The following is a 24,723-nucleotide window of genomic DNA, read 5'->3' as shown; positions in this document are numbered from 1 at the left end:
ATTTCCCAAAAATAAACCAAAACACAGTAAAATGTAAAATGAAAAAAGAAATCAGTGAATACTCACAGTAGTGGCTTTACTTTCTCTTCCCTCATATTTATTTATCTATCAACTTTTCCTAGGACTTGTCTCTCTTTCTCTGCAGGCTGATATACCCTTTGGAGTCCTCCTAAGCCTATAGTCTGTTGACTCTGTCCATAAGGATTTTTAGCTGAAGTTTTAATGAAAGAAAGAAACTCACAGGGGCCAGGTATGCAGCCAGCTCCCAATACACGCAACATTCAGTTACATTAATCCCATTTAACCCAGGTAAAATTATAACACAAACAAAAATAACCACAAACAATGGCATTTATAATGATAAATGACGACACAAAGTGCTCACGTAAGGCATAATATTGAGAGAGCGATGGAATGGTGACATCTGCCATGGATTCACAATGAAGAAGCGAAGGTGAGCATCATCTACATATCTGGACATGTGGACTCGGGAAGCCCTCGCAATCTTGAACACTTTAAGACGGCCTTGGCGGAAAAATTCTAAGATACTCCCAAGATGTTGGCAACACTCTTGCTTGAAATGGATGGAAATACAGTTGCAACTAAACTTAACAGACCCTTTTGGAGTGTGGCCTTTCTGATAAGTAACAAAGTCCGTTGAGTCATAGATACCCTCTATATAGCCCGCACTTGAATTATTTCTGTTATCTTACAGCTAACAGCAATTCCGCACAGTGCCTAATCTATAATCTACGGGTACATTTAACATTCAATGTAAGAGATATATCTAACACATATTACATCTAAAATGTGGCATTGGGAAAAATAACCACAATATGGTAGGTGATAAGCACAGAAGTCCACTAAGTTGGGGCCATTACTTTCAGAGCATAAAAAATGGATATTCAGATTTAGCCATTACAGAGGTACTACATAGGTTTACTGTGGTACAGTATCTAAAAAAAATAAATGTGTAACTTGTTACATCATATATCATCACCTTAGTACAAAGTTTCTTGAAACAAGACATGACGAATAAAGGAGTCGAGACAAGAAAAAAACCAATACAATTAATCTGACAGTTTTATTCTGCTAAGCTTACAAATAACAAGAAATAATCTATTCGTTTATTGTACTCAGCACTGCAAAAGACGTGTAAATTATTCTTCAAGCTTAAGGAAAGCATATCTTTGGTCAGAACTCCTCAAAATCACTCAATGCCCCACGTTAAACAACCCTTCACACATTCCAGCTGACATGTAAACACAAAATCATACAACTTAGAAAGGCATAATGTTCTACTATTGAGCAGTTATGTAAATGGACAGCAGGACGAATACAACACCATTTAAAGATGTGGATTGGTTACCTTTCTCTGGAATTTGTAACAAAAAAGGACTTCACATATATTATTTCAACAGCAAGACGTATCACACTGTTCAATGTTCCCGTTTCCTTCTAATACCTCTGGCATTTTACATAACCCTAAAATCCCTCATTCAATACAACATATAAGCCAACAGGACAACACTATCCTCAATTCTTCACTATATGCTCACTTGACACACTCGCCTAGACTTTTCAGGCAAGAAACACTGAATGTCATCTTTACTATGTACACAATTTTCATAGAATTTTATTTGGGTTTCCAAGAATCTTATCAAACCTTGACACTAAAAGTTTACCAGAGGGAGACTTTCAAAGAGTGGATGAACAGTTCACAGGGAATAATTATACTACTCTTCATTAATCCATGTACATATAATTTTACTATCAAATCAGCCATTTCCAGTTTTTAAGCAGTGCATTATGTTCTTCCAGATATGAACTCCAACAGCTCACATTGTGGCATAAATCATATCTTGTAGTAGCAAAATTTCCGGATTGCTAAACTTCCAAAGCCTTGAAATTTATGTACACAAAGAATTGTTATAAGCTAGGCAACAAAGTAAACTAATTTTCCTCGATTATGCCTCTCAAGAAGTTTGGAAACAACTTTTCTCAAAATTAGTCCCAATATAAAAGTACTCTACTAAATGCTACACTACTGGAAAACTCAGAAAATTTACGATGCCATAAAAAATATATAATAAAAGGCTAAAAGTATGTTATATGCCCTGTTTAATTCTGCCTGAACTGGTAACTAACAGATGTGAAGTTTGAAACCAGAGGAGTAACAAGATATTCTTCACAATTATGGAGAGAGATTTGTATTGCATGAAAGTTGTTTTATACAATAACTTGGCCATATCTATGATAAAGATAAAATCATTCATACAAATTAGTTAAAATTACGATGATTTTTTAAAGCCTCTGCAGAACACTGCCCTAAAGTTTACAGTGCTAGAGGGCTAGTTACAGGAATTTGTTTTTCCATGGAAAAAAAATTATACTACTTTAATTACAGGTTGAATTGTTCAGAATCTATTGCTTCAGTCTTGACTTTTCAGACGAATGATAAGGATGATTTTTATCATCATACAGTTTCACCAGATCACTTAGTTACTTTTCGAGTCTCTTTTTCAAAGGGCTGGCCTGAATAATTCATTCTTAAATAAGGGGCAAAACTAGAGCAATTCAAAGAGTAGTAGGACAGGTAAGATGTTTGAGTTTTAGTTGCAAAATATGTTTTACAGTTAATGTTATGCTGAATTTTATGCACATAGAGGCTGGAGTGTGTTGGTGCATTTCACATAGGCCCAACAATGGGTTAAATGAGTCCATCTGATCTCAAGAAGGGGTCACTGGTTTAAAAGGGGATACAAACAAAACGCTACAGAAACTCCTGACCGTGAGTCACAAATTCTTTGGCATTGACAGTACAGCAATAAATATCCTAATTTCCATTTAAAATATTGACAAAAACACCCTAATTTTCCTATACAATATTGACAATGGTCTAACTTCTAATATATGCAGTAAGATTCAAATGAAGTAGCTGCCCAATATCCATTAATGAATCCAAGGACGAATCAGTTTCTACTTTAAAAAGGACTGCAACAAAATATAGGAACAGCGTTGTGGTACGCTTCAAGTCCTCACTTAATAACAAACTACAAAGTTTAAAAACTATGCATATTCTAATACATACTTTGAATTAAAAAAAAAAAACTTGGCACTTAATCCAGACCTGGTTTCATGCCTTGCTAACATGTCAAACATGAGGGAATACTTGACTGTTCTATTCCAGTTTTCTGTACCAGTAAGTTCATTTCATCCAATAGCACATATAAAAAGTTGGTGTTTGGTTTCCCTGGTATAATACCAGAGTCAAATAGCATTTACAAATATGACTGGCCACTGTGGGAAATCGTAGTTTTGGTCGTATTATTGTTTTCCAAATCACAATATTGAAATCCGTCAACTTCGTATCCTTGTCAAGATATCAAGACCATAATATTGTAATAATCAACATACCAGTCACTCACTGAACAATATGAAAAATAATGCCATTTTTCTCTTCATCAGTTGCCTAATGGTCTTACTGGAGGCTCACATACATAAAAGGATATAATTTGAAAGCTTTACCTTAATACAAAACTCTACGCTCATTACATGGTTAATAACCTGAAGTCTTATAACATGTGCATAGCTGATAACTCTTTTACAACTTTCAAAGTTGATAAACCCTTTTATTATTAGTATACTGTTTAATATACTTACCAATATACTATCTTGCAGAGGGTTAAAAGTGGTCAGTGGTCTGGATAAACTATAATAAGAATAATGATTCTTCTTCCTTTTGAAAATACACCACACAAAAGTCTTAACAGTAATGAGCTAAAAAAACTGGGTACATATGGCACTGTATTATGTTCACATAAAACAATCAATTTCTCTGGAAAGTTGCTCTTTGCTGCTTCAACATATGGGAACTGAAATGGTCTTCCTTACACCTAATATATGTAAAGTTAAAATAATGTTAAAAAAAATCACAGCACATAAAGCACTATCAACCAGCTGATGGACAGCTATAATTGATTCTTCGTTATGTCTCAATTACTAAATTAATTCAACAACCAGAAGGTTCTTGATCTTAATGTTAGATTGTTAGATCCAGTTAACTGTGTACAAACTATTTAGACGCCTTTGCTTCATACACAAACACACAAATCACGACTATGAATACCTTTCTTCAACAGTCTCACCTGTTTTACCTACTTACAAATTCAAACTACCATTAACTTAAATATACTGCATGGCTATTTCATTGGGAGGCCAGAGTTCTGGTTTCAAATAACTATTAATAACTTTAATGTGTCACTGGTGGTAAGAAATTTTAATATTCTTTTATTTTTTACCAGATTCATTATTCAAAAATTTTGCCATTTCTCAATGTAAGTGGGATTAAAGATGCTAAACAATTACTTGCAGAAGAGCAGTAGTTGCAGCTTTGGCTGCTAGAGGTTACTTTCCTAAATGCCAATGTGAAAAGGGACCCAACATATTTCTGCATAAACACCCGCTTCACATAATTTGTGAAACGCAAACTCTATATTTGAAAACCTACAGTTATTGTTAATGATAAGAACGCTTCAACAAGACCATAAAACCGTGTTCCTACACTCTCCTTGGGACCCTCCCACAGAATTTGTTCTGAAGTGAAAGGTGAAAAGAACCCGGTAGAGTTAACGAAGTTGTACAATTAAGAGGGAAGAGACTAAAGGGATTATGCAAAGTAAAAAAAAAAACAAAAACAGAAAGCGGTGCAGCTGGGGTCAAAGAGGGAACTGCACAACCACCACTGGCGAGGAAGTCTGAATGACATAAATGGCCTAGACATACCAAGAACAGAAAAAGTTTATTTGAGCAAAGAATATAATTGTAATCACTTTCCTTTTTTTTAAGTCAAGGACAACAGAGAACAAGTAAATCGCTGCTAATCATGGCATGAAACATACAAAAGATGTCTGTGCCCACTGAGCAGGAAAACAGCCACTCATCCACAAAGGTCAATGCAGTGTGGATGAGTTACCATCCTTGCAGTTACCAGATGCAGAGAAATCTTTGTGCCAAGGTCATTTGTCAGCAGAAGATGGTATATGAAAGCAATACATACAAAGTACAACCCAGAAAATATCCTCATAAAGGAATACAATTTGTGCATCATCTTCCCAGGGAATGCTGGAAACTTGACTTAAGACCTGCTACTTGAAGAAAAGAAGTGTGAAAAATTACAGAAGATGACTCCAAGTCTGAATGCAGCTGCAGCAGCAATTACCTTTAAATACTACAGCACTATCAGAATCTCCTGATAAATACTATTATTACTGTACTGTTACTATTATCATCGTTATCATTAGTTCAGCCAGACCACTGGTGCTAACTTAGGGCCAATGGAAGAGTAGGATACTTTACTACAAAATCTCACAAATGAAACTGAACCCACACGAGGATGTCAACATTCGAAGCACTCAAAATTTAAATTTACGTCAGTTCATGTCACCCTTTTCAGAAACAAAACATTCTATAAAGCTGCAATGGAGAGCACAAGCTCAATAAACAACGAATCTTCCTCTGAATGAATTGCTGTCGTCTGGGAATGCGTAAATGAATGTGGAAAAATGAAAAACGAGACAATAAGCAAAACAACTTGCTGAAGAGAATGAAATGTACAGAAAAGGGCTGAGAGATGAAGATATGAATGAGAGGCTGAAAGCAATAAGCAAGATGTCATATTGATTTACGGTTTCACACTGCACTCTTATGTGAAAATAACCGTTAATGATAAACATTTTGACCAAAGCACATTGTCAAATATCTTGATTCACATACTTAGTTGGGGCTGACCACAGAATTTGACTTATATATAATTAACTTATGAATGTTTCTTGGTAAGCTAAAAATGAAGCCAAACAAATTAAACTAAGACTATAAATAACACCATACGTTTGAGGGTTGGGTATAGTGCATATTCATGAAACTCGAGACTATAATTAACACCATGTGTCTGAGGGTTTTGGGTATAGTGTATACACAAGCACAAGGTTTTGACATATCTCGACCTGTTTGTGAATATACAGCACTGTATACGCAAATACTCAAACTTGTGGTTTCTTTACATAACGGATTCGACACTGGCCTTACGGAAAAGGGAGAGCTACTGTAGTTTCAGCGCTCTCTTTCAAGTCCCCAAATACACCAGAGGTTAAAATAACGTACCAACACTCAGTTAAAAATGCAAATCACAGTGTGTTTTGTAATTCAAAAAATCCAAACAATATTGTGAAATAGAAATTTCACTATGCAACAGAAAGTCTATAAAACAATTTGGTCTAGCTGTAACAAGTCACTCCCAAATAATCCTTCCACAATTTCCTCTCTTCCCTAAGTGTGTAAACAGACAGATGGACGGATAGGCGTAGGTAAAGACAGAAATATGTTCACCTCATATGGCATCCTTAAAATAGCCGGAGCACATGAAGACAATATTTTGTAAAGAACATTACTACAACCGACACACAATTTGTCTTTATTTTCACAAAATATATCGTAATTAACTCATGCTGAAGGTGTTAATTTCCAATTCATTATTTTCGTACTGTGAGCATGCTGTTTTTTTTTCATTAAAACTAGATGTTTTCTTTTATCAAAATATATATAATATCAAGTGTTATTAAAGATAATTAATGTCAGTAAGTCATTTTTTTAATAAAACCCTCAGCAGCTTACATTATACAAGATCACTAAAATATCTATATAACTGTTAAGTATGTACAACAGCTTCCATACTCAAAATACTGGAATAGGAAATCATTAAAAACACAGGGACATCTTAAATAGTAACAAGACGTGTACAAGAACATGTGCGGAGTGGTTTTCATGAAACTGAATCCCACTCTTTTTGTAAAGACTGGAGATATGCTGTAAACAACACCAAACTTTTGTTCCAACACTGGACTTTGTGCTTTTAGCACCAACAAAATCATTTGCTCTTAATCATTCTTAAGACACTGAGCATAGCAAAGAAAAAAAAAACCTCATCTTTTATACCAATTCCAAACTACTGTATAAACCTTTGAGAAATATTCCGGATACAGACCCTTTTGACATCGACACGCGTTCTATTCGACCTTTTTCGAAGCCATTCTCTTCTGGTGCTCCCTCTCGACAATTCTGCCGAAACTCCAGAGGTAGAAAGCGGACACCGAACGGAACAACCCACTGAGGAATACCTGTAATTAAATCAGAGTCACTAGCTTTCATCCAAAACTATTCGTTAGTAAAATTAATCTGAATATTATTGAATGTTTTCTTTGTTTTACTACATGCAATCTTAATTTTCTTCCAGTGGCTGTCTGATTTGTGAAAATTTGGTTATAAGTCCAAGCCCTGGGGTATTTTCAGCCATTCAGTGCTTAAGGTGAAAAGAGGGAGTTGGAGTGTTGGAACAGCAAGATGGAAGAAGGAAGTACGAACAGAAGTAAAGTAACTGTTATGATTTGTCAGAATTATAAATAAAGTAATGACTGTCAATTCAATGTCTGTATGAGGCTCCAGTACCCATGGCCATCCTGTCAAAAACCTGTGTTTCAATCACTTGTCGCTAGCCCACAGGTGTAGTTTTTTTCATGTCCAATAAGACGCACTAACACTAAATCCTTAACAGGTAGATTATCTTTGCCAAAAACAAAGAAAGACGCAAGAAAGAACATGGTCCTTTTGACTGGTTGTTAGCAAGAAAGTTTCTTGAAGTACTGTACTGTATTCTTGCCATTGTTAAGACAAAGTTATAACATTTGCTTCAGTAAAGCTACGTCCAGTGTTTCTTTGGCATTTTCATGTATTTTTTTGTTGATAAAAAGCAGAAATACAGAGTGGAAAACTCACCTGAGAAAAGAACGAAAGAGCGTCTGTTACCGGTCCCATACCTGCACACAGGGTAGTGAGCAGGTATCCTTCGAAACCATTTGTTGTGAAGAATTTACCAACAAGTGCATCCTCCACTAGTTTGTGAGCCACTTCTTCAGCCTGAAACAATAGCAGAAAAACAACTTTGTTTAATCAATACTAGTAACTTGAAATAAATCTTGTCATTTCCAAGAAAACGAGAAGAAAGGGATCTGACTTGTCTGAATTTTTAAATACTGTGCTTTGGATACTGTCAAAGATGAAGCTCACATAATAGAACAGGCCAAAAGAAGGGTACTGCCCTGATCATCCCATTGCACTCCAACCATATTTCTAAACTTTACGTAGTTAAATCCCTTCAAAATCTTATTCATTGTAAAACAAAAACAAAACAAAAAAGATTAGAAAATACATCGAAACAAATTATCACAGTTTTTCATCTGGTTCACATAGAATACAAAATTCCCTTTGCGCACCAGCTCTCAAAAGTTTGATAGTTGCCTGAACCACGGTGCATCAAAACTACTAACCTTGAACAACCCTGCAGCCTCAGATATGAGTTGAGTTTCAATTGGTTTGGTCTTGTTTTCTTCCTCAAATCCTGGAGTGTCTGTATCTGGGGGACAGCAAACTGTCACTGTGATGTTGTAGGGTTTCACCTAAAAAATAAAAGGTTACAGTTCACTATAAATCAAACTCATTAACAATTCTTTAATTGTCTATGCTACCAAAAGCACAATTTTGCAGACTGATTCCAATTAAAAAATATGAACATGTGCTACATATTTATAGAATGGAAAGGTCATCAGCTTCAGATCTTTTTTAGGGTCAGAAATATCCTTTAAACTTGAAACCCTAATTTTAACAAAATCACAAAAACTTTAATTGTCTATGCTACCAAAAGCACCATTTTGCAGACTGATTCCAATTAAAAAATATGAATATGTGCTACATATTTATAGAATGGAAAGGTTATCAACTTCAGATCTTTTTCAGGGTCAGAGATATCCTTTGAACTTGAAATCCTAATTTTAACAAAATCATGAAAACTCTGAAAATCAATGATACAAGACTTTCTTTGAACTTAAAGATGGCTAGTGAAAGCAAGGAATGCTTCTCTTCAACAAAAGTAACCATGAACCTTTCATAATTGCTGTGTTTAAGTTTCATATTCAATCTTTGATTTGTAAATACAATACCAAATTAAGCAACGGTGTATTATACAGCAATGGTAACAATAACTTTATCATTATTAGCATGGGATACCTGTCCATGGACTAGTTTCATAAATTAGACAGTGGCATCTGAGACTATCTTTTGAATAAAGTTGTTAGTTCATCGATGGAAGAATTAAAATTTCAAGTGAAATCAGTTAACAATCAGTTAAAACTCTGGACATGACTAACAACGTGTTATTGAATCTCCAACAATAAAACTGTGCAGTTATAAAATCACGAAAATGAGTGGAAAGATATTTAAAAGTTGTACAATATAAGCCATCATAAACTCATATCTACATCAATTGGACTCTACTAATAAGGGGGTAACTTTAAATTGTCAAACCCTATTACAATGCACATCACAGAAGGTGCTTTCACATTAAAACATGCCTTCGTATAACTCTTACCTCCATATGGAGGGCTTCAGCTAACTTGATGAGGGCTCCCTTGGCTGCTGCATACGCAGTAAAACCATAGAGGCCCAGCAAACCACCCTGGGAAGATGTAAACACTACTATTCCCTCTTCCTGTTGCTTCATACTCCGGACGACTTCTTGCGTGATGAAGAAGGAGCCCAAGAAGTTGACATCCATCATAGACTGGTAATTATTTAAAAAGAAGGGGGGAAAAAGGGTTACTTGACTGCAGTAATATGCAAGGTAACCTACAAATCAGTGCCATTCAATAAATCATATGATCTGGAGCAAACTGGCCATCTGTGTGTGAATTCTTGTGGATTTACTCCAAACATATTCACAAGACATACAAAACCTCCTACCTTGACTAGCTGCGGCGAGAGATCTTCAAACTTCTGGGCACGGGCAAAACCAGCGCAGTTGACCAGCATGAATACAGGGCCTAAGCTCGCTTCGGCATCTTTGACAACGGTGCATGCAACTTCCGCATTACTCCCCAGATCAGCTGTTGACAATTTGTTTTAATATTAGTACCACAGCAACAATCAAATAATATTGTCCACAATGAAGGAAGATTAAGTTTGACAGACCCTAAGTCTGCTTTTGAGAGAGAGAGAGAGAGAGAGAGAGAGAAGAGAGAGAGAGAGAGAGAGAGAGAGAGAGAGAGAGAGAGAGAGAGAGAGAGAGAGACAGGCAGAAATAAGGGTAGATAGGTTAGATGGGCCTTAAGTCTGCTCATGGAGAGGGAGAGAGAGAGAGAGAGAGAGAGAGAGAGAGAGAGAGAGAGAGAGAGAGAGAGAGAGAGAGAGAGAGAGAAGAGAGAAGGGTAAATTAGGTCTGATGGAACTTAAGTCTCTAGAGAGAGAGATGGACCTTAAGGTCTGACAGACCCTAAGTCTGCTTTTGAGAGAGAGAGAGAGAGAGAGAGAGAGAGAGAGAGAGAGAGAGAGAGAGAGAGAGAGAGAGAGAGAGAGAGAGAGAGAGAGAGAGAGAGAATTGTTTTTTAATTACCTGAGAAAAACTGAACTTTCCCTCCACTGGAGACGCTTGAAATCGTTCCCTCCACTTCTTCTTGTGCCTTCTGAAGATTGGCAACATTCCTGGCTACCAGAGTGACCGATGCTCCTCTCCGCGCCACATCGTTTGCAACACTCAAGCCAATTCCACTAGAGCCACCAGTTATCTGAAAGATTACACAAGTGAATGAAGTGACAGACAGAACAGAATGGAATATAGAATTTAGGCCACAGGTCAAGTGCTGGGACCTATACGGTCATCCAGCTGAAAGGGAAATTAACAGTAAAAAAAGGTCTGAAAGGTGTAACAGGAGAAAAATCTCGCACTTGCACTATGAAACAATTGTTAGGGTGCAGTAAAAGTAATAAGAGCAATTGCAGCTGGGGGCTGAAGGATACTGCAAAGAACCTTAGGTAATGCCTACAGTGCACTGCATGTGGTGCACTGACGGCACTAGCTCCTACGGGGAATGAAGCGAGAGATTATTTCTTGTTTCTTAAGACATGAAACATCCAACAAAACCTGATACAATAATGACTTGGCTTCATTTAAATGTCTGCAGGTTGATTTTCAAGAAATAACCATCTCAGAATTGTGGCGTCAGTATTATTGCACAAAAAATAAACAAGAGAAGTCTTTTGTGATTACATTATTCCATTTATAATAGTAAGGTAAATCAACTGGGAAGTTTTCAAGACAACCAAAATATTCAAGTTAAGACTTTCATCACTTTATTTCTCATTTTTAGTAATTTTTTAACACAGTGTTCTGGCTTATGTTGTTTTCCGGCTTACGTCATGCTTTAGGAACGGAATCCCCAACGTAACCCAGGGGCTGCCTGTCTCTTACAGCTAGCAGTAATTCCACATAGTTCCTATCATAAACTAACCTGCGCTTTACACTTGACATTCAATCTAAGAGATTTATCAAAAAGTTGATCGCATCTGAAATGGTGGCACAGCAAAAAATAATCATAAAAACATAAGTGATATGTAGTACACATCTGGCTAAGTTGAAATACTACTCAGGATTTCCATGCAAAAATTTCCCCAAACTAAGAAAAGAGTACCATTCAAGAACCTAAATAAAAAAAAAAAGTGTGAAAATTATGCAGCACAGGTTGACAAGACCCCTTAACCAGCAGTGATGTGAGGTACCTGACCCAATTAAATATTCATTAGCAAATGATACCTTTTTAATTAGTTAAAATATCTGAAAGATAGTCTGACACCTTGTACTGTATAAGACAAATGTCTACATTTACATAAAAACACTTTCAAATCTAAACTTAATGCCAAAACTCAGTAGCACTTAAGTAGAGTTTAATAATCTAAGTAACCTAAGGGAACTAATGAAGTTCCTACTAATGCATAGATAACTTATGCTATGCTTTCATTAGTATTATTGCTCAGAAATGAACCCTATTCATATGGAACAAGTCTACAGGGGCCACAGACTTGTAATTCAAGATTATAACGAATATGATGTTCACTTGACAGAAGTAACACAAGGTAATAGGAAATACAAAAAGTTGAGATCAGTTATTAGAAAAGAAAAAATAAATGAACAAAATTATCAATACAACGATAAAAATATAAGTAAATTATTAAAACACAAGGTGAATTGTTTTGTGGCAGTATTACACTACATTTTCACTTGAACTTTTGAGGTTCTAATTCCACAACAGCAGGCTACGAAAAACTGTAATTTTATTATCAGCAATATTCTAAATCATATCTAAATAAATGATCTGAGGAATCCTACTTAAAAGATTAAGGAATTTAATATGAGAGATTCTAACAAGTCCATACATATTTTACATACAGTACTTTTCTATGAAAAAACTTAAAAAAAAATAAACTCACCAAAACATGTTTCCCTTTAAGGTCACGCTTCTTGGTGGAAAAGATGTTGGCAATGGTAACAACGGCCACGATGACCATCGTCACTCCTATATACTCCAAGTAGCAACATAAACTCATTCTTCAGGTCCCTGCAAATGTTGATACAAACCATTATTAAGGATAGCTTCCTGTCACATATCACTGGCTAACCCAGTACAGCGAAGGGAATACAGTATTTTGGGCATTCCCGATAACAGACCCACATTTACCAGACATGAATAATTTAAGTCAAAGCATTCAGTAATCGTAATGTTCAGGATGTTTTTGTCTCGAGTGTACGGCAACAAAGTTTTATCCTTTATACCACTCTTCACAAAGCGAATCCCACCAAACATCATGGAAAACATCATTCGATCAGTTTGCAAATATCATCATACTGCAAATCCAAAAACCCAACTGCAATTTGTGAAAACTGCCTGGTGGCCATTGCATAATGTTGCAAAGTTTGGCTTCTTATATTTTATAAAGCACTTTGAAGCAAGAGACATATCAATTATTTAAGGTAAAACTTTTAAGGTAAATAAATAGCCACACTAGCCTAAGTGAGCTATAATTCATGGCTCTCTGGGTCAGGTAGAATCCAGTGCACTATGCTGTACTTTGCTCCTAAAGTTTACAGCCCTCAAGGTCATGTTAGATTCTGTAATTCTCAGGGAATGCCTGACCATGAAAGATTCAGCATTGTAGATTAGGTTAGAATTCATCCCTGTATTTTACTATATATTTAAGTCCAGAAAGTTCAGGATGGGATGTATCCCAGTAACTCCTATTCCCAATTTGTTGGTTACGGACCACATGAATAAACCATATGTATTCCCAACTGTTTGTCTTATAATTTATATTTCTTGCCATTCCTTAAATTGCAATACATTTGTTCCTGCTTTTTTCACACCAAAAAATCCCTGTTTCTAAATGAAGTCCGCTCCATAATTATTATATGCATGTGGGGCAGGAATACATGAAAATGAGTAGCTATACCAAGAAGAAGACCAATGATAATGGTCAAAAACAAAACAAAAGATGACCTGCTGAAAAAAGGTAAAACTAGAGACTAATAGCCTACTGCTACCCTCTAGTTTGGTAGAGGGTTAACTACCAGTTTAGGTGCAAACCGGGCGCCATTTTTAGTGCCAGCCTCTTTCCAGTTGACGACTGGTGTGAATCAGGCCGCAGCAGTAGCCTGGAGTTTTACCCTGGAAAATGTGTCAAGTGTTTTGTAAGAATATGTATAAAATTTCCAGGTATTGATATATTTGGCTACTTCCTAACACAATGCATAGACTGCACATTTAACTACTGCTTATCTTATGCTTTAGGTATTTATACCATTACTGTATGATTTGGTTTGCTTTTATGAAATTTAGGATGTCAAGTCAAGTGCTGTGAAAAGAGGAGTTAGTGTGGTTGGGGAGCAGGATAATGAGATCCATAAATAAATGAGATGAAGTACAGTAACAGGATCTAAGGGTGACACTGGGAGATAGGCTAACCCAACAGTTGCACCAAGAAGTAATAATTAGAAGGGTTGGACAGCTTAAAATTAGAGAGAGGACATGAGAATGGAGGTAAATTAAAATGCATGAAATGGGTGCAGTATATGTATAGGAGACAGCTGCACGAAGATATCGTTTATTAATAAATTTGCAGGCAAACCAATATAGAAAAGGAAGTATAATATGCAATATAGGTGGAATCATTTGAGAAACTTACTGAGATGAGAAATTTGCCATCTTCTGTTAAGTTCATTCCCTAGGGGCTGGAACTAGCCTATGCATGGCAGAAGCTATACAGGATGCCATGTTCAGTACCAGCCCATCAGGGATTAAAGTAAAATTAGAGGCAAAAGACTGTCAATTTCTTGGTATAACTGAAGACTACTATAGCAGCCTGGTTCCCGCTGGCCAGAGACCATAACATGTATTTACTGCTTTCTGCTAATGTTAGTGTTTATATTTATGCCTTTTGTTTGTGTTTACGATACTTACAGTCTTTTGTTTATGTTTTTACATTCAACCCCAAGAAACTGGTACTAAACATGGCACCCATTTTGCACAAACTGGTAGTTATCAAGCCAGAGGGGCATGGTCGTAGTCTTCAGTTTTACCAATTGGTAGAACTAAGGGGTTGATCTGCATCAGGTATTATCTTGGAAATTTACTTTTCCCACAGTATTTTGGTTGCTGATTAACAATTTACTATTATTAACCTGTAATTAACATCAGAACGGATATGTTTTTGTATGCTGGCCATCTTGGAATGCTATCGCACATGCACAATGTCATAGGGAAATTTTTGGTAAAAGTGGAATTTCTTTCACTGGGGGACCCCCAGCTAAGTAACACACCCTGCTAGGTTAGGGTACATTAGGTTAGTATAGATCCTCTTATAATAGGTTTCCTTAGCCAATCCCTTCTTGAACATATGGCTACCTAATGACTTGCACATTTGCAGAACCCTTCCATAACAACAACATGGCAGTCTGGTCTTTCTCCCAACGATTTCCCAAACCCAAAACCCTGTGTTCCCAAAGTGTCCCCAACCATGTTGGACAGAGATATCAGGTTAATTGACCGACAATAATCAAACACCACCTCCCTCATCAGCAACACTAAAAGTATAGGAAAAGTCAATTTCCAAGGTAACAGTCCGTGCGGAGTTACCTTGTAATTTTACCAACCAATATCTCCTTATCTCGGTAATTTCTCAAATGCATTAGCCTATGTACTGCATTAGCGTATATAGCCTACACCTTTAATATATTGTTTAGCTAACAAATTACATTAATAAACAACATCTTCCTGTGGCCGCCTCCTTTACATTTACCATGGGAGCATTTCCCATGTACCATGATCCCAATGGATCTAAATTCTGAAATGTAGATATTACCTCCTTAGGACAAATTAGTTTAACTTGAATTGAACTGTAGGTTTTCAATAATAATTTATGGCAATTAACCAAACTTAAATTTATTCCACAAGTTTTAAACAAAATCGTATCCAGATTAATTCGACATTACGTTATGGCGAAACCCGGGGGTAGGGGGCTCACAGGGGCTGACAATGCGGACCTTTATTCTGAACTATTACCTCACTAGGATAGCATAAGTTAGCTAAAATCAAATTTCAAATGGTAAGATTTTGCTAACTTAACGGTAATTAGTCAAACTCAGACTTAACCCCACAAATTTTAATAAAGACAAAAGCAGATTAATTCGACATCAGCTTGGAAGAGCGAGACAGATCTCTCTCGGCTACGCTCTTCGCCGAAACAATAGACGACAACATCACCCTATTCTAAATAAGCACAGACAAATTACCAACCAAAAAGGACTAAAAAACACCCGTCATTATACTTACAATGCTGCTAAATATTCAAAGGAACTGAAAGATAAATAATAAAAAAAGAGACCGAGAAATTGGATTTCACTCGTAATCGGAATTCCCGTGACTGGCGTCGGTTTGTTTACAGATGTCAAAAGCAGCAGCAGCGAGTCGCCAAGAGTAATGTTTCTCTCTGGCGAGATCAAAGGCAACATGACCACAGGTACTAATAAATACAATTTCCTCTCGTACAAGTTTAAGTAATGCTTATTAAATTCACAAATTCAAATTTATTTAGCTTCCGGAGAGGCCACATTCATTCCACCACGGAATACAACTGATTGTATTCTGAGGATTTGAATAGATTTCATTGTCATGTTTCGTGGGTGTTTTTTCATAATGACCACAGGTATACTTTACCTGACAATAATAATAAAAAAAGTTTTGCAGCTGAAATGGAAATCGATTCATTAACAGCAATTGGATATCACGTTAAGTGACGCGTACTTATTTACAGTATTTTTCGATCAATTTTGCATGGCTTATCAGTAATGCTTCTATTAATTTACGTTTCCATTATCGCCATTTAATTAATTTGAAACAACGCCCCCTTGGTTGAGTAAACACACATTGCATATAGTCTCATCAGCGTTTTTCAGTAATTTGTTTATCTTTATTGCCATTTAATTAGGTCGTGTGAAAAAGAGTCCATTTTTATGTTATGATTCATGTTTCGAGTCCAAGACACCTGACAATGGCTACACACACACACACACACATACACTCAGTATTCAGGGATCGTAAATTTTGAGAATTTAGTTTCATTTACGCAAATCTAGCAGAAAAAAACCAGGAACTGTGGCACTTTCAGCCCTTAAGTCAGTGAAAATAGGGTTAATGTGGTTGGACAGCAAGATGGAAGAAAATTTGGGGACAGGTGACGAGAAAGGCTAAAAAGTGGGGGCAGAGGCGAAGTAAGAGGCTTGAATGGATGCTGCATAAGACTTCAGTAAGCCTATGGTGCACCAGCGGCTGCCGGCACTAATCCCGTATGGGAAGTACTTACTGACTGATTGATTTATCCCACTGGCATGACATTAATAATCATCATATTAACCTGTTAACCAGTCACAGCAACTACAATTACCACTATTGTACAATGGAAAGTCTGGTAACTGGTCTTCTGTTCATACTTACTATTATCATTACTGTATTATCAAGTAGTTCCTTTCTGTTGCTTGATATGGATGCAATGATCCAATTTTCTGAGAAAGAATGGACGCAACTATTGCTTGCTAATTCAGAAAAAATTTTGGGTGGGTCTTGAGCCCGATATGAACACATGCAAATACCTGGTCTGGGAGAGGGGCAGATAATTATAGCACTTTATAAAAGGATAAAAAAAATCATATTTAGAAAGTACGTATGACTGTATTTACATTCAAGTAACAAAACAATATCAGTCATAATAAACAAGGGAGGGGACAGAGACAGCAACAGATCACCTTGAAGCTGCCGCCAGAGATTACCAGAGAACCCTCTACACCCTCCTTTCACACACCTCAACCAACCTGTCTGTATTTTCCGTCACTTTAAAATACCTGTGTATGAGTAAGTATTCACCATCCAAGTTGAACTGCTTGTTGTACCTGACTGATATGCATCCTCACCGATACTGAATTTATTTCATATCTTAAGATCAGAAATTAATAAAAAAAATTAGGCTGGAGTGGAATTTTAAACCTAATAAATACCAAAATTACACTGGAATTTCATCTAATGTAAAAACCAAAACAGGATTCACATGGGAATTGTTTTTAGCACCAAGTTTAAATTTTATTTAAATTACAATTTGTAAAAATCTGATAAGGCAAAATGTTGAAAACTGTAACAAAATTTCCATCACTGATTTGTTTCCCAATCTTGAAATACACTAACAAATGTGGCAATCTAAAAATTACAGTAAAATAAAAAAAAAAAAAAATCTTGGGCATCCAAAAAAAGTGGATGCAATTCCAGACAACTGATCCAGGAAAAACTGCATAAGAATGCACTTCATTCAGATACACAACTACGTAAATGTACAGAAAGGAACAGTCTATTAATAATTACAACAGAACTATACAATTTCTGAAAGTTTCTCAAACTCTCGGTCATCATCTCGGCTGCTGTCATTCTGTTACTTGTGTCATGGGTGAATGACCAAGTTCTGAAAATGATTGTGAACTGAGTATTTATTATCTTTAGGAATTATTATAGGCACTTTTTTCTGCCTATGATAGAAAATAACTTTTTCATGGCAAATGATGTTTAAGCAAGATAAATAAAAAATAAAAACAGCAATGTAACTAAAAGGGGCTCTGTAATGTACCATCATTATTACAAAGTTGAATCTGTCTGTGTAATACATTTCAATCACTGCTGTCAATAAATATTCATGACACTATTCAAAGCTTATTCAATAAACAAAATTAAAATTTTCTACATTACCCAGCCAGTCAAATTTTGAAAAATAAATTAAAACCGCTAACATAAATTTATGGTCTTTTGAAACCAGAATGAACACAAATATATTGTATTGTAGTTTTAAACCTACAAATAAAAGTACAGTGAAATTATAATTTCTTTCATGGTTTAATTGACTGTAAACACAACCGGGCTCCTTTCCAATTTAAAAATACATTTATATCATCAGAAATGTCACTTCTGTTCTGAGAAAATTTACTATTTAAACTTAATACATTTATATCACCAGAAATGTCACATATGTTCTGAGAAAAATTACTTTTAAACTTATCAGATAAAAACCACCTTGCATCATTTTCTCCAAAACTAAAAAACAAAATGTTGCCCCATTATTTTTAACAAATTCTAGCTTATCTTTTCATCAAAAGCACAAGTCTTTCTGTAATTTATAATTTTACTTAAATTCAAATATTTGTATAAATTTACTAAAGTTTTTTAATGTGGCTTTCAAACAGATCGGTACAATATTACCAACCATTCAAGTAAAAAATGGATGTAAATTATGTAAGCATAACAATCTGCACTGTCAGTTTTTAATTATTAACACTACCCAAATTCTTTACTACACAAGAGAAAAATACCAATAACTCCAAGTTATACAAGTTAGCCATTTTTTCTTTTGCTTGACTATAAGAGCCTCATGCTAATGATACCTGACCTCTTGTATACCCATGACAGAAGCAACATAATACCAGGAAAGCAAAAACTTAAATCGTAAAATTCTATAGGAATAAAAACAATTCCTTTTTGCACAAACACTGATGATATCACTTCAGAACATCTGATGGTCTATGAAACAAGTTTCTAGTCGAGTCAAAGCACAGTCAGCACTTTTACTTTGAAGGTGAAAACAGTGACCGGATTTCTCCCAACTCTGTCGTCCTTTGAGCATTCCGAGTTGCATTTTCACGTAAGCACCTCAACCCCTACACGTGAATTCGCTTGTACGCATTCCGCCACTGGTATCGACACAATCCTGGGATCCGAGGCACACAATTTTATCACACAATCTTCTGCTTATCACAAATGGAATACGAAGGCCAATTGAGCACGTTCTGCTGCTGCTTTTGTTTGTTGAGGGATGGCAACTATCAAACTTCCTTATATCCCCACCACATAAAGTATATCAAAATAACTTCGCCAATTTCAAAATATAAAAAAATACTTCTGCACCAGTCTGAATTTCCAACAAATCTTGAGACATCTAACAATATCCTGTATATGTATAAAAACTATCACTTTTAATAAAATCATTTCCATGGAATAAAAGTGTATTTAAGCAACGTCATAGTACAGTCCTCTGAAATGAATACACACTAGATAAATCATTACACATTTGATCATTGCACTTTTTTTTTTAACCTCTTTTTCTCTTGGTGTGTGTGTGTGTGTGTGTGTGTATTCGAAAGAACTTGAAAGAGGAAATACCAACGGGATACATCAAGCCAAAAAGCCATGCAATGCACAGTTTTAGCAAGAAAATCTGTTATCAGTGACAATATACTGTTGGGCCTAAACACAAAATGCAGTCTGCCGATGGAAGTCACTTCCAAATCTAGCAAGATAAGATTCCCACACCTGACTTATCATTCACTGCAACTGCCAACCACCCAGCCTTTCCCTCTCCCCCTCTCATTTCCCTCCGTCAATGCAATGCGACATTCAACAAGTTATACTTTCAACTTGAGTGACTTTCTTCCTGGGATCAGAAGAACTTGAGGCACTTAGTATGTGTTTATAGATACTTCACTGGCATCTCTTGGTACTATGCATTGTATCATGTAATAAGATGTCCCTAGGGACACAGCCGACTTCAGAAGTGGAAAAACGCAAACACTTACGCAAAAGAAAATCTGGATGGGGAACTGCAGAAACACAAAACAGGAATGACTAGACCTTCCTTCAAGTCAGGGTTGCATGTAGCTTAAAGAAAATGAGTAAAAAAAATCATCATGAATAAACTAACTGTGTCTGGACAAGTTTCGTGACAGTTCTTACAAATGATGACAAGTGGGACAAGTGACGAAGCAGATGAGCAAATGACAGTACACAAGACCTTCAAACAGTAAAAGTAACAAATACACTTCCACCCATGACTTCAAGTCTAATGAGTGCAAAGAACTATACATTGAAAAAATAAAATCAGTAGGAAGACAATATACTTATGAGAAACTTTAGCAACAGATACTGTTGTATACTGTACAGGTTACGAAAGTATTTGATACTACATGACAACAATGCACCACCTCAAGTCCCTCTGTACACCCAGGACTGTAACTGCACAAACGATTTAAAAACAATAGGAAAAAAGTCCCAACATTTGTCAAAAAAATGTTACAATATATCCATGCCACATAGTAGCGATGTATTATGTCCATCCTAAGATAAGTGTTCTAGCTATACTGTCCATCTTGTCAGCTGAAGTAGCGGGAAAAGTCGACCAAGGCTCTTGAAATCTCCTTGGTGCGTTCCGCCTGCGTCACAGCCTTGTGGAATTCTACTAGCTGCGCTTGTGTCACTGCCTCCACACCACCAGAATTCTTAGTTGGCAGCACCTTTAGCTTGGCTTCCAACCAGTGACAAAACTTTGGACGGTCAAACTGCATAATCTGGGAAAAGATGAAAATATTCATCAGCATATATTCCTTTCTACCTCACTGTTAGATTCATATCAATGAACTACATTGCATTATTTCTCAGAAGAAGGCCCTCTCTCAAACTTCATTGAACAGGATGGCCATCTGGATGACATTTAGTTTGTATTGTAGTTTCTTAATCTCTCAAATAAGTAACCACATTACAACTAAATGGCATCCAGATGGCCATACTGTTCAATTACACTACTTCATAATGAATTTCGCATTCAGTTACTAAATATATCTGAGTACGAAAAAATGCCAAATCTTTTCATTTGTATTTTTCCTACGTATACAAACCATAGCCTTTCATAAATGGCATATATAAAGCTGAATATATAAAATTGTTCTTTATCCAAGTCTAACTTCAATGACAGAATTGAAACTTGTAATGAATTCTGCTATAAAATATCTTACCACGTTTGCAAATACTAAACATTCCTGCAATTTATTATAGTCTTTTCTTTTACATCATTCCCTTAAGCAACTCCACCACCCAAAAAATAAAGACCTTACCTGATAAAAAGTTTCGGCAACATCGTGGTGCATATATTGTGGAAGGATAAATACAGCTGCGGTAACAAGGTTGCCTACAAGGTTCTCTCCATGAGTGTCAAAAATGCTAACGACTAAAGTACGCCGTGTTTCGAAGTCTGGCTGGTCCTCGTGCTTCCGTCCCGCTTCGACCAGATCTTGGAAAAACTTGAGAACAGCAGCATTTGCATCCTGAGGAATAAATGGTCAAATAACAAAATTTCTCTGATACTATACAAACATCTTGTTCTCATTTTTGGCAAAGCCCTGAATGTATGTTTTTAAATGTCTTTTGAGGTAACTGCATTGATAGGGATTTTATCATTGACTCCTCGTTCTAGCAAAGTATCGAATCTGTCTCTCACCATTCAAGATGTATGATGAGGAAGACAGACTTGATACTTGGCTGAAGCGATTAGTCAATGATAAAATCACTATCGATGCACTTCAACTTGAAAAAATTGAAAAAATGCACATCGACTTTGCCAAAAAAGGGACGATATGAACTAGATGCGATATGACAAACTTTCTCCTTCAAATATGTACTGTTTCCCTTACAATTCATTAACCATTGCTTTGTGTTATGAAAATAAAAATTAGTTCAATAAAAAAAAAAAAAAAAAAAAAAAGTGTCCACCAGAATTTTAATTAAATGTTTCATTATAAATGCCAACTGTGGAGAACCTTTTAAGTGATTATTCTATTGGGGCTTTGCGGAAGATATTTCAAGAATACTGAATTCCATAGGAGTCCAGTATCCATTAGAATTTTAATTAAATGTTTTATTATACATGCCCACTGAGGGATATCTTGCAAGTAATTATTCCATTAGAACTTTGTGGAAGATATTTCAAGGAGAATATTCCACAGGAGTTACACCATTCTCACCTTATGATCAAGCATGCAAGCTTGCAAACCGCATTCAAGAATGGTGTTCAAGGCAATGCACTTGAGGAAGGGCACAGGAGCTCGCTGAAGGAACCTGAAAAAAGGTCCCCAACAAAAAATTATAATATAGATATAATATTAAATACAGGCAGTCCCTGGTTTACAACAGGTCCGGCTTACGACATTCTGAGGTTACGATGCTTTTCAAATATATTCATCAGAAATTATTTCCCGGTTTATGACGTGTGTTCCAGGGTTACGACACATCGTATGCCGATCCAACAGAAGAAATATGGCTCCAAAACAGCAGAATAATAAAAATTTGGAGGCTTTATTGATGAAAAACTCAATAAAAGTGCAGTTTACATCGTTTTCAACATACCCAAAGTAAGGTTTTCTTAGGATTTTTGAAGATTTTTCAGTTTAAAACGATTTTTGGTTTACGACGCGGCGTAAAAACGGAACCCGTCATAAACCGGGGACTGCCTGTAGTTGCAAATCTCAAAGGGCTGCCACAAAAAATATTACTCATTCCCACTGTCACTTTTATAAAGGAATACTCTAGAAATTGAAAGTCTTCAATGCACTACATAAATCTGAAATAGAACACTTACGAGGTCAAACAAAGTAAAGTGAAAACAAAAACTAATAAAAACAAGAAATCTTTTCCAGTAATTTTATAAAATTCAAATTTCATTTAAAAAATAAAAAATTTTGAGACATTAGGACAGGTTAATATATCACTCTCCGAGAGAATATTTCTATCTTCTATGTACATTTGTCCCAACAAATTTCAATAATTCTTGAATAAAGAGCTGGGCATGTCACGCCCAAAAAAAATGTTCTAAATCCTCACCTAGCACACAGTCTGAACCAGTCATCCACTGTGTCAGGATGATTACGAAAACCACTGGGCTGTGTAAGCAGCACAAAGGTAGGTTGAGTAAAAGCTTCCAGCATCGCTAGAAGCCCTGGTACACACCCGGCTTCACCAGCATATTCATCCACCAAAATGCTCCCTAAATACAGGAAGCAACTGTGCCCGTGGGCGCTGTATAATGTCACCATCTGCGAAAAAGGTAGGATTAATGACTCTCAGCAAATACGAGTTAAACTACCAACAGCAACACTAATGACGTGTCGAGCAATAATCCAGAACTTCAGGATGCATGAATGGGAAATTACCAATCCCAAAACTGATTTTTTCATTATAATCTATATTCAGTAACAAATAAAGCGGCTATTATACAACATGGTAATATATATCAATACCTGTTCAACAAGGGGAGACAACAGTGGCATCGAATGCTGGTGGACACAGCGAACAACAAACCGCAGACAACGGCACGTGTGTTCCATTACCCGTACATCTGTGCTATACCTCTGGAACGTTAGTGACAACGTCGGCCAAACCTGATGCGATTTAAAATAATGTAAACCACCAATACCAAGTACATATTGTACCTAAAAATGTTGGGAAAAATTATTTAACAAATCAGAATAAAGGCTCTTGTATAACTGTTGGAAATCTCATAACTTCCATTTTGTTTTGTAATGGTACAATTCAAATGCAAGTGGAAATATTTTTGGGATTTCTCTAGTGTCCAGTGGGCATAAAAAGTATCTACCATCGTCAACAATGACTTTACTTAAGATTTTGAATTGGTAAGGTTAGCTGAAAAATGAAGTCTGTCCAATCTCTCCTCCTTGTAAAATTCCCTGCTGAAATACCATCTGATCCAGGTCATCTTCTATGCTCTTTCTCCATGAATATCTAGACATTGTCAGTGGGATTCATACTGCTACTTTCATATCTGACATGTGGTCTTCTATCCTTCTCCTCATACTGGTGAGCTACCCCAATATTTCTATTTTCCCCAATCTAATGCATCAAGTATGGGATCTACTTTGACCAACCAAAGACTGCAAAGCCACAGTTTAATCTAGTACTGAAAAAATGTGCAAAACTCACCTCCATCACCACTTCCTGACAGGGATGCTGTTCTCCATTGTGAACAATTGGGTTTACGTTTCTAAATATTGCTGCCAGTCGATCTAACCATACTACTGGATCCGATTTGGTATTTTTCTCTATTGTGGCATTTTCCTGCAATTTAGAAAATTATGTTCACTAAACATGGAACAGGAGAGAAAATAAAACTTAAATGAAACTGGAGTATAAAATTTTGGCAACAGGCAAAGTGCTGGGACCTACATTTGCATATATACAGTGTATACATATATACACACATACACATGTACATACAGTCTCTCTCCCTCAAACAGACGATTAAAAAATTTAGTACAGTATTTGGAAACAAGTGCAATCTCTCTCTGAAATAGATGAAAAAGTGTTACATGGCAACACACACACTGTATTCAAGTGTGGCAATTGGAAGGGAACGTCATTT

At 36.1% G+C, this 24,723-nt stretch overlaps 2 protein-coding genes across 2 annotated transcripts in view; both read right to left on the bottom strand.

Moving 5' to 3' along the window:
• Window positions 1-1,069: 1,069 nt before the first annotated feature.
• Kdsr (3-ketodihydrosphingosine reductase) lies at window positions 1,070-15,906 on the bottom strand. Its single transcript, XM_067101159.1, has 8 exons — window positions 15,765-15,906; window positions 12,370-12,497; window positions 10,499-10,670; window positions 9,850-9,992; window positions 9,479-9,670; window positions 8,382-8,510; window positions 7,831-7,971; window positions 1,070-7,175 (listed from the first exon to the last, which is right to left on the bottom strand). The coding sequence occupies exons 2-8, from the start codon at window positions 12,484-12,486 to the stop codon at window positions 7,065-7,067; spliced, it is 1,005 nt and encodes a 334-aa protein (XP_066957260.1). The 5' UTR covers window positions 12,487-12,497; window positions 15,765-15,906; the 3' UTR covers window positions 1,070-7,064.
• Window positions 15,907-17,139: 1,233 nt separating this feature from the next.
• LOC136836682 (transportin-3-like) overlaps window positions 17,140-24,723 on the bottom strand; it is a 22,066-nt gene continuing 14,482 nt past the window's right edge. The window contains exons 12-17 of the mRNA XM_067101158.1: window positions 24,285-24,419; window positions 23,585-23,725; window positions 23,169-23,380; window positions 22,313-22,406; window positions 21,407-21,616; window positions 17,140-20,863 (exon numbers count right to left, since the gene is read on the bottom strand). Coding sequence (XP_066957259.1) covers window positions 20,669-20,863; window positions 21,407-21,616; window positions 22,313-22,406; window positions 23,169-23,380; window positions 23,585-23,725; window positions 24,285-24,419 — 987 coding nt within the window. The 3' untranslated portion in view covers window positions 17,140-20,668. The remainder of the gene's footprint in view (window positions 20,864-21,406; window positions 21,617-22,312; window positions 22,407-23,168; window positions 23,381-23,584; window positions 23,726-24,284; window positions 24,420-24,723) is intronic.

This window comes from Macrobrachium rosenbergii, chromosome 56 (assembly GCF_040412425.1).
Source record: "Macrobrachium rosenbergii isolate ZJJX-2024 chromosome 56, ASM4041242v1, whole genome shotgun sequence".
In the NCBI taxonomy this organism is placed as follows: domain Eukaryota; kingdom Metazoa; phylum Arthropoda; class Malacostraca; order Decapoda; family Palaemonidae; genus Macrobrachium; species Macrobrachium rosenbergii.
The sequence above is the reverse complement of the archived record's forward strand: the minus strand, read 5'-3'. Positions and strand labels throughout refer to the sequence as shown.

Bases quoted from the DNA above. Each gene is read 5' to 3' on its own strand.
- Kdsr (XM_067101159.1), bottom strand. From the start codon at position 12,486: ATGAGTTTATGTTGCTACTTGGAGTATATAGGAGTGACGATGGTCATC. The intron at 9,993-10,498 runs GTAATTAAAAAA...AATTGTCAACAG, and splicing joins GAAAGTTCAGTTTTTCTCAG to CTGATCTGGGGAGTAATGCG. The intron at 8,511-9,478 runs GTAAGAGTTATA...TTTATTTTTTAG, and splicing joins CTGAAGCCCTCCATATGGAG to GTGAAACCCTACAACATCAC.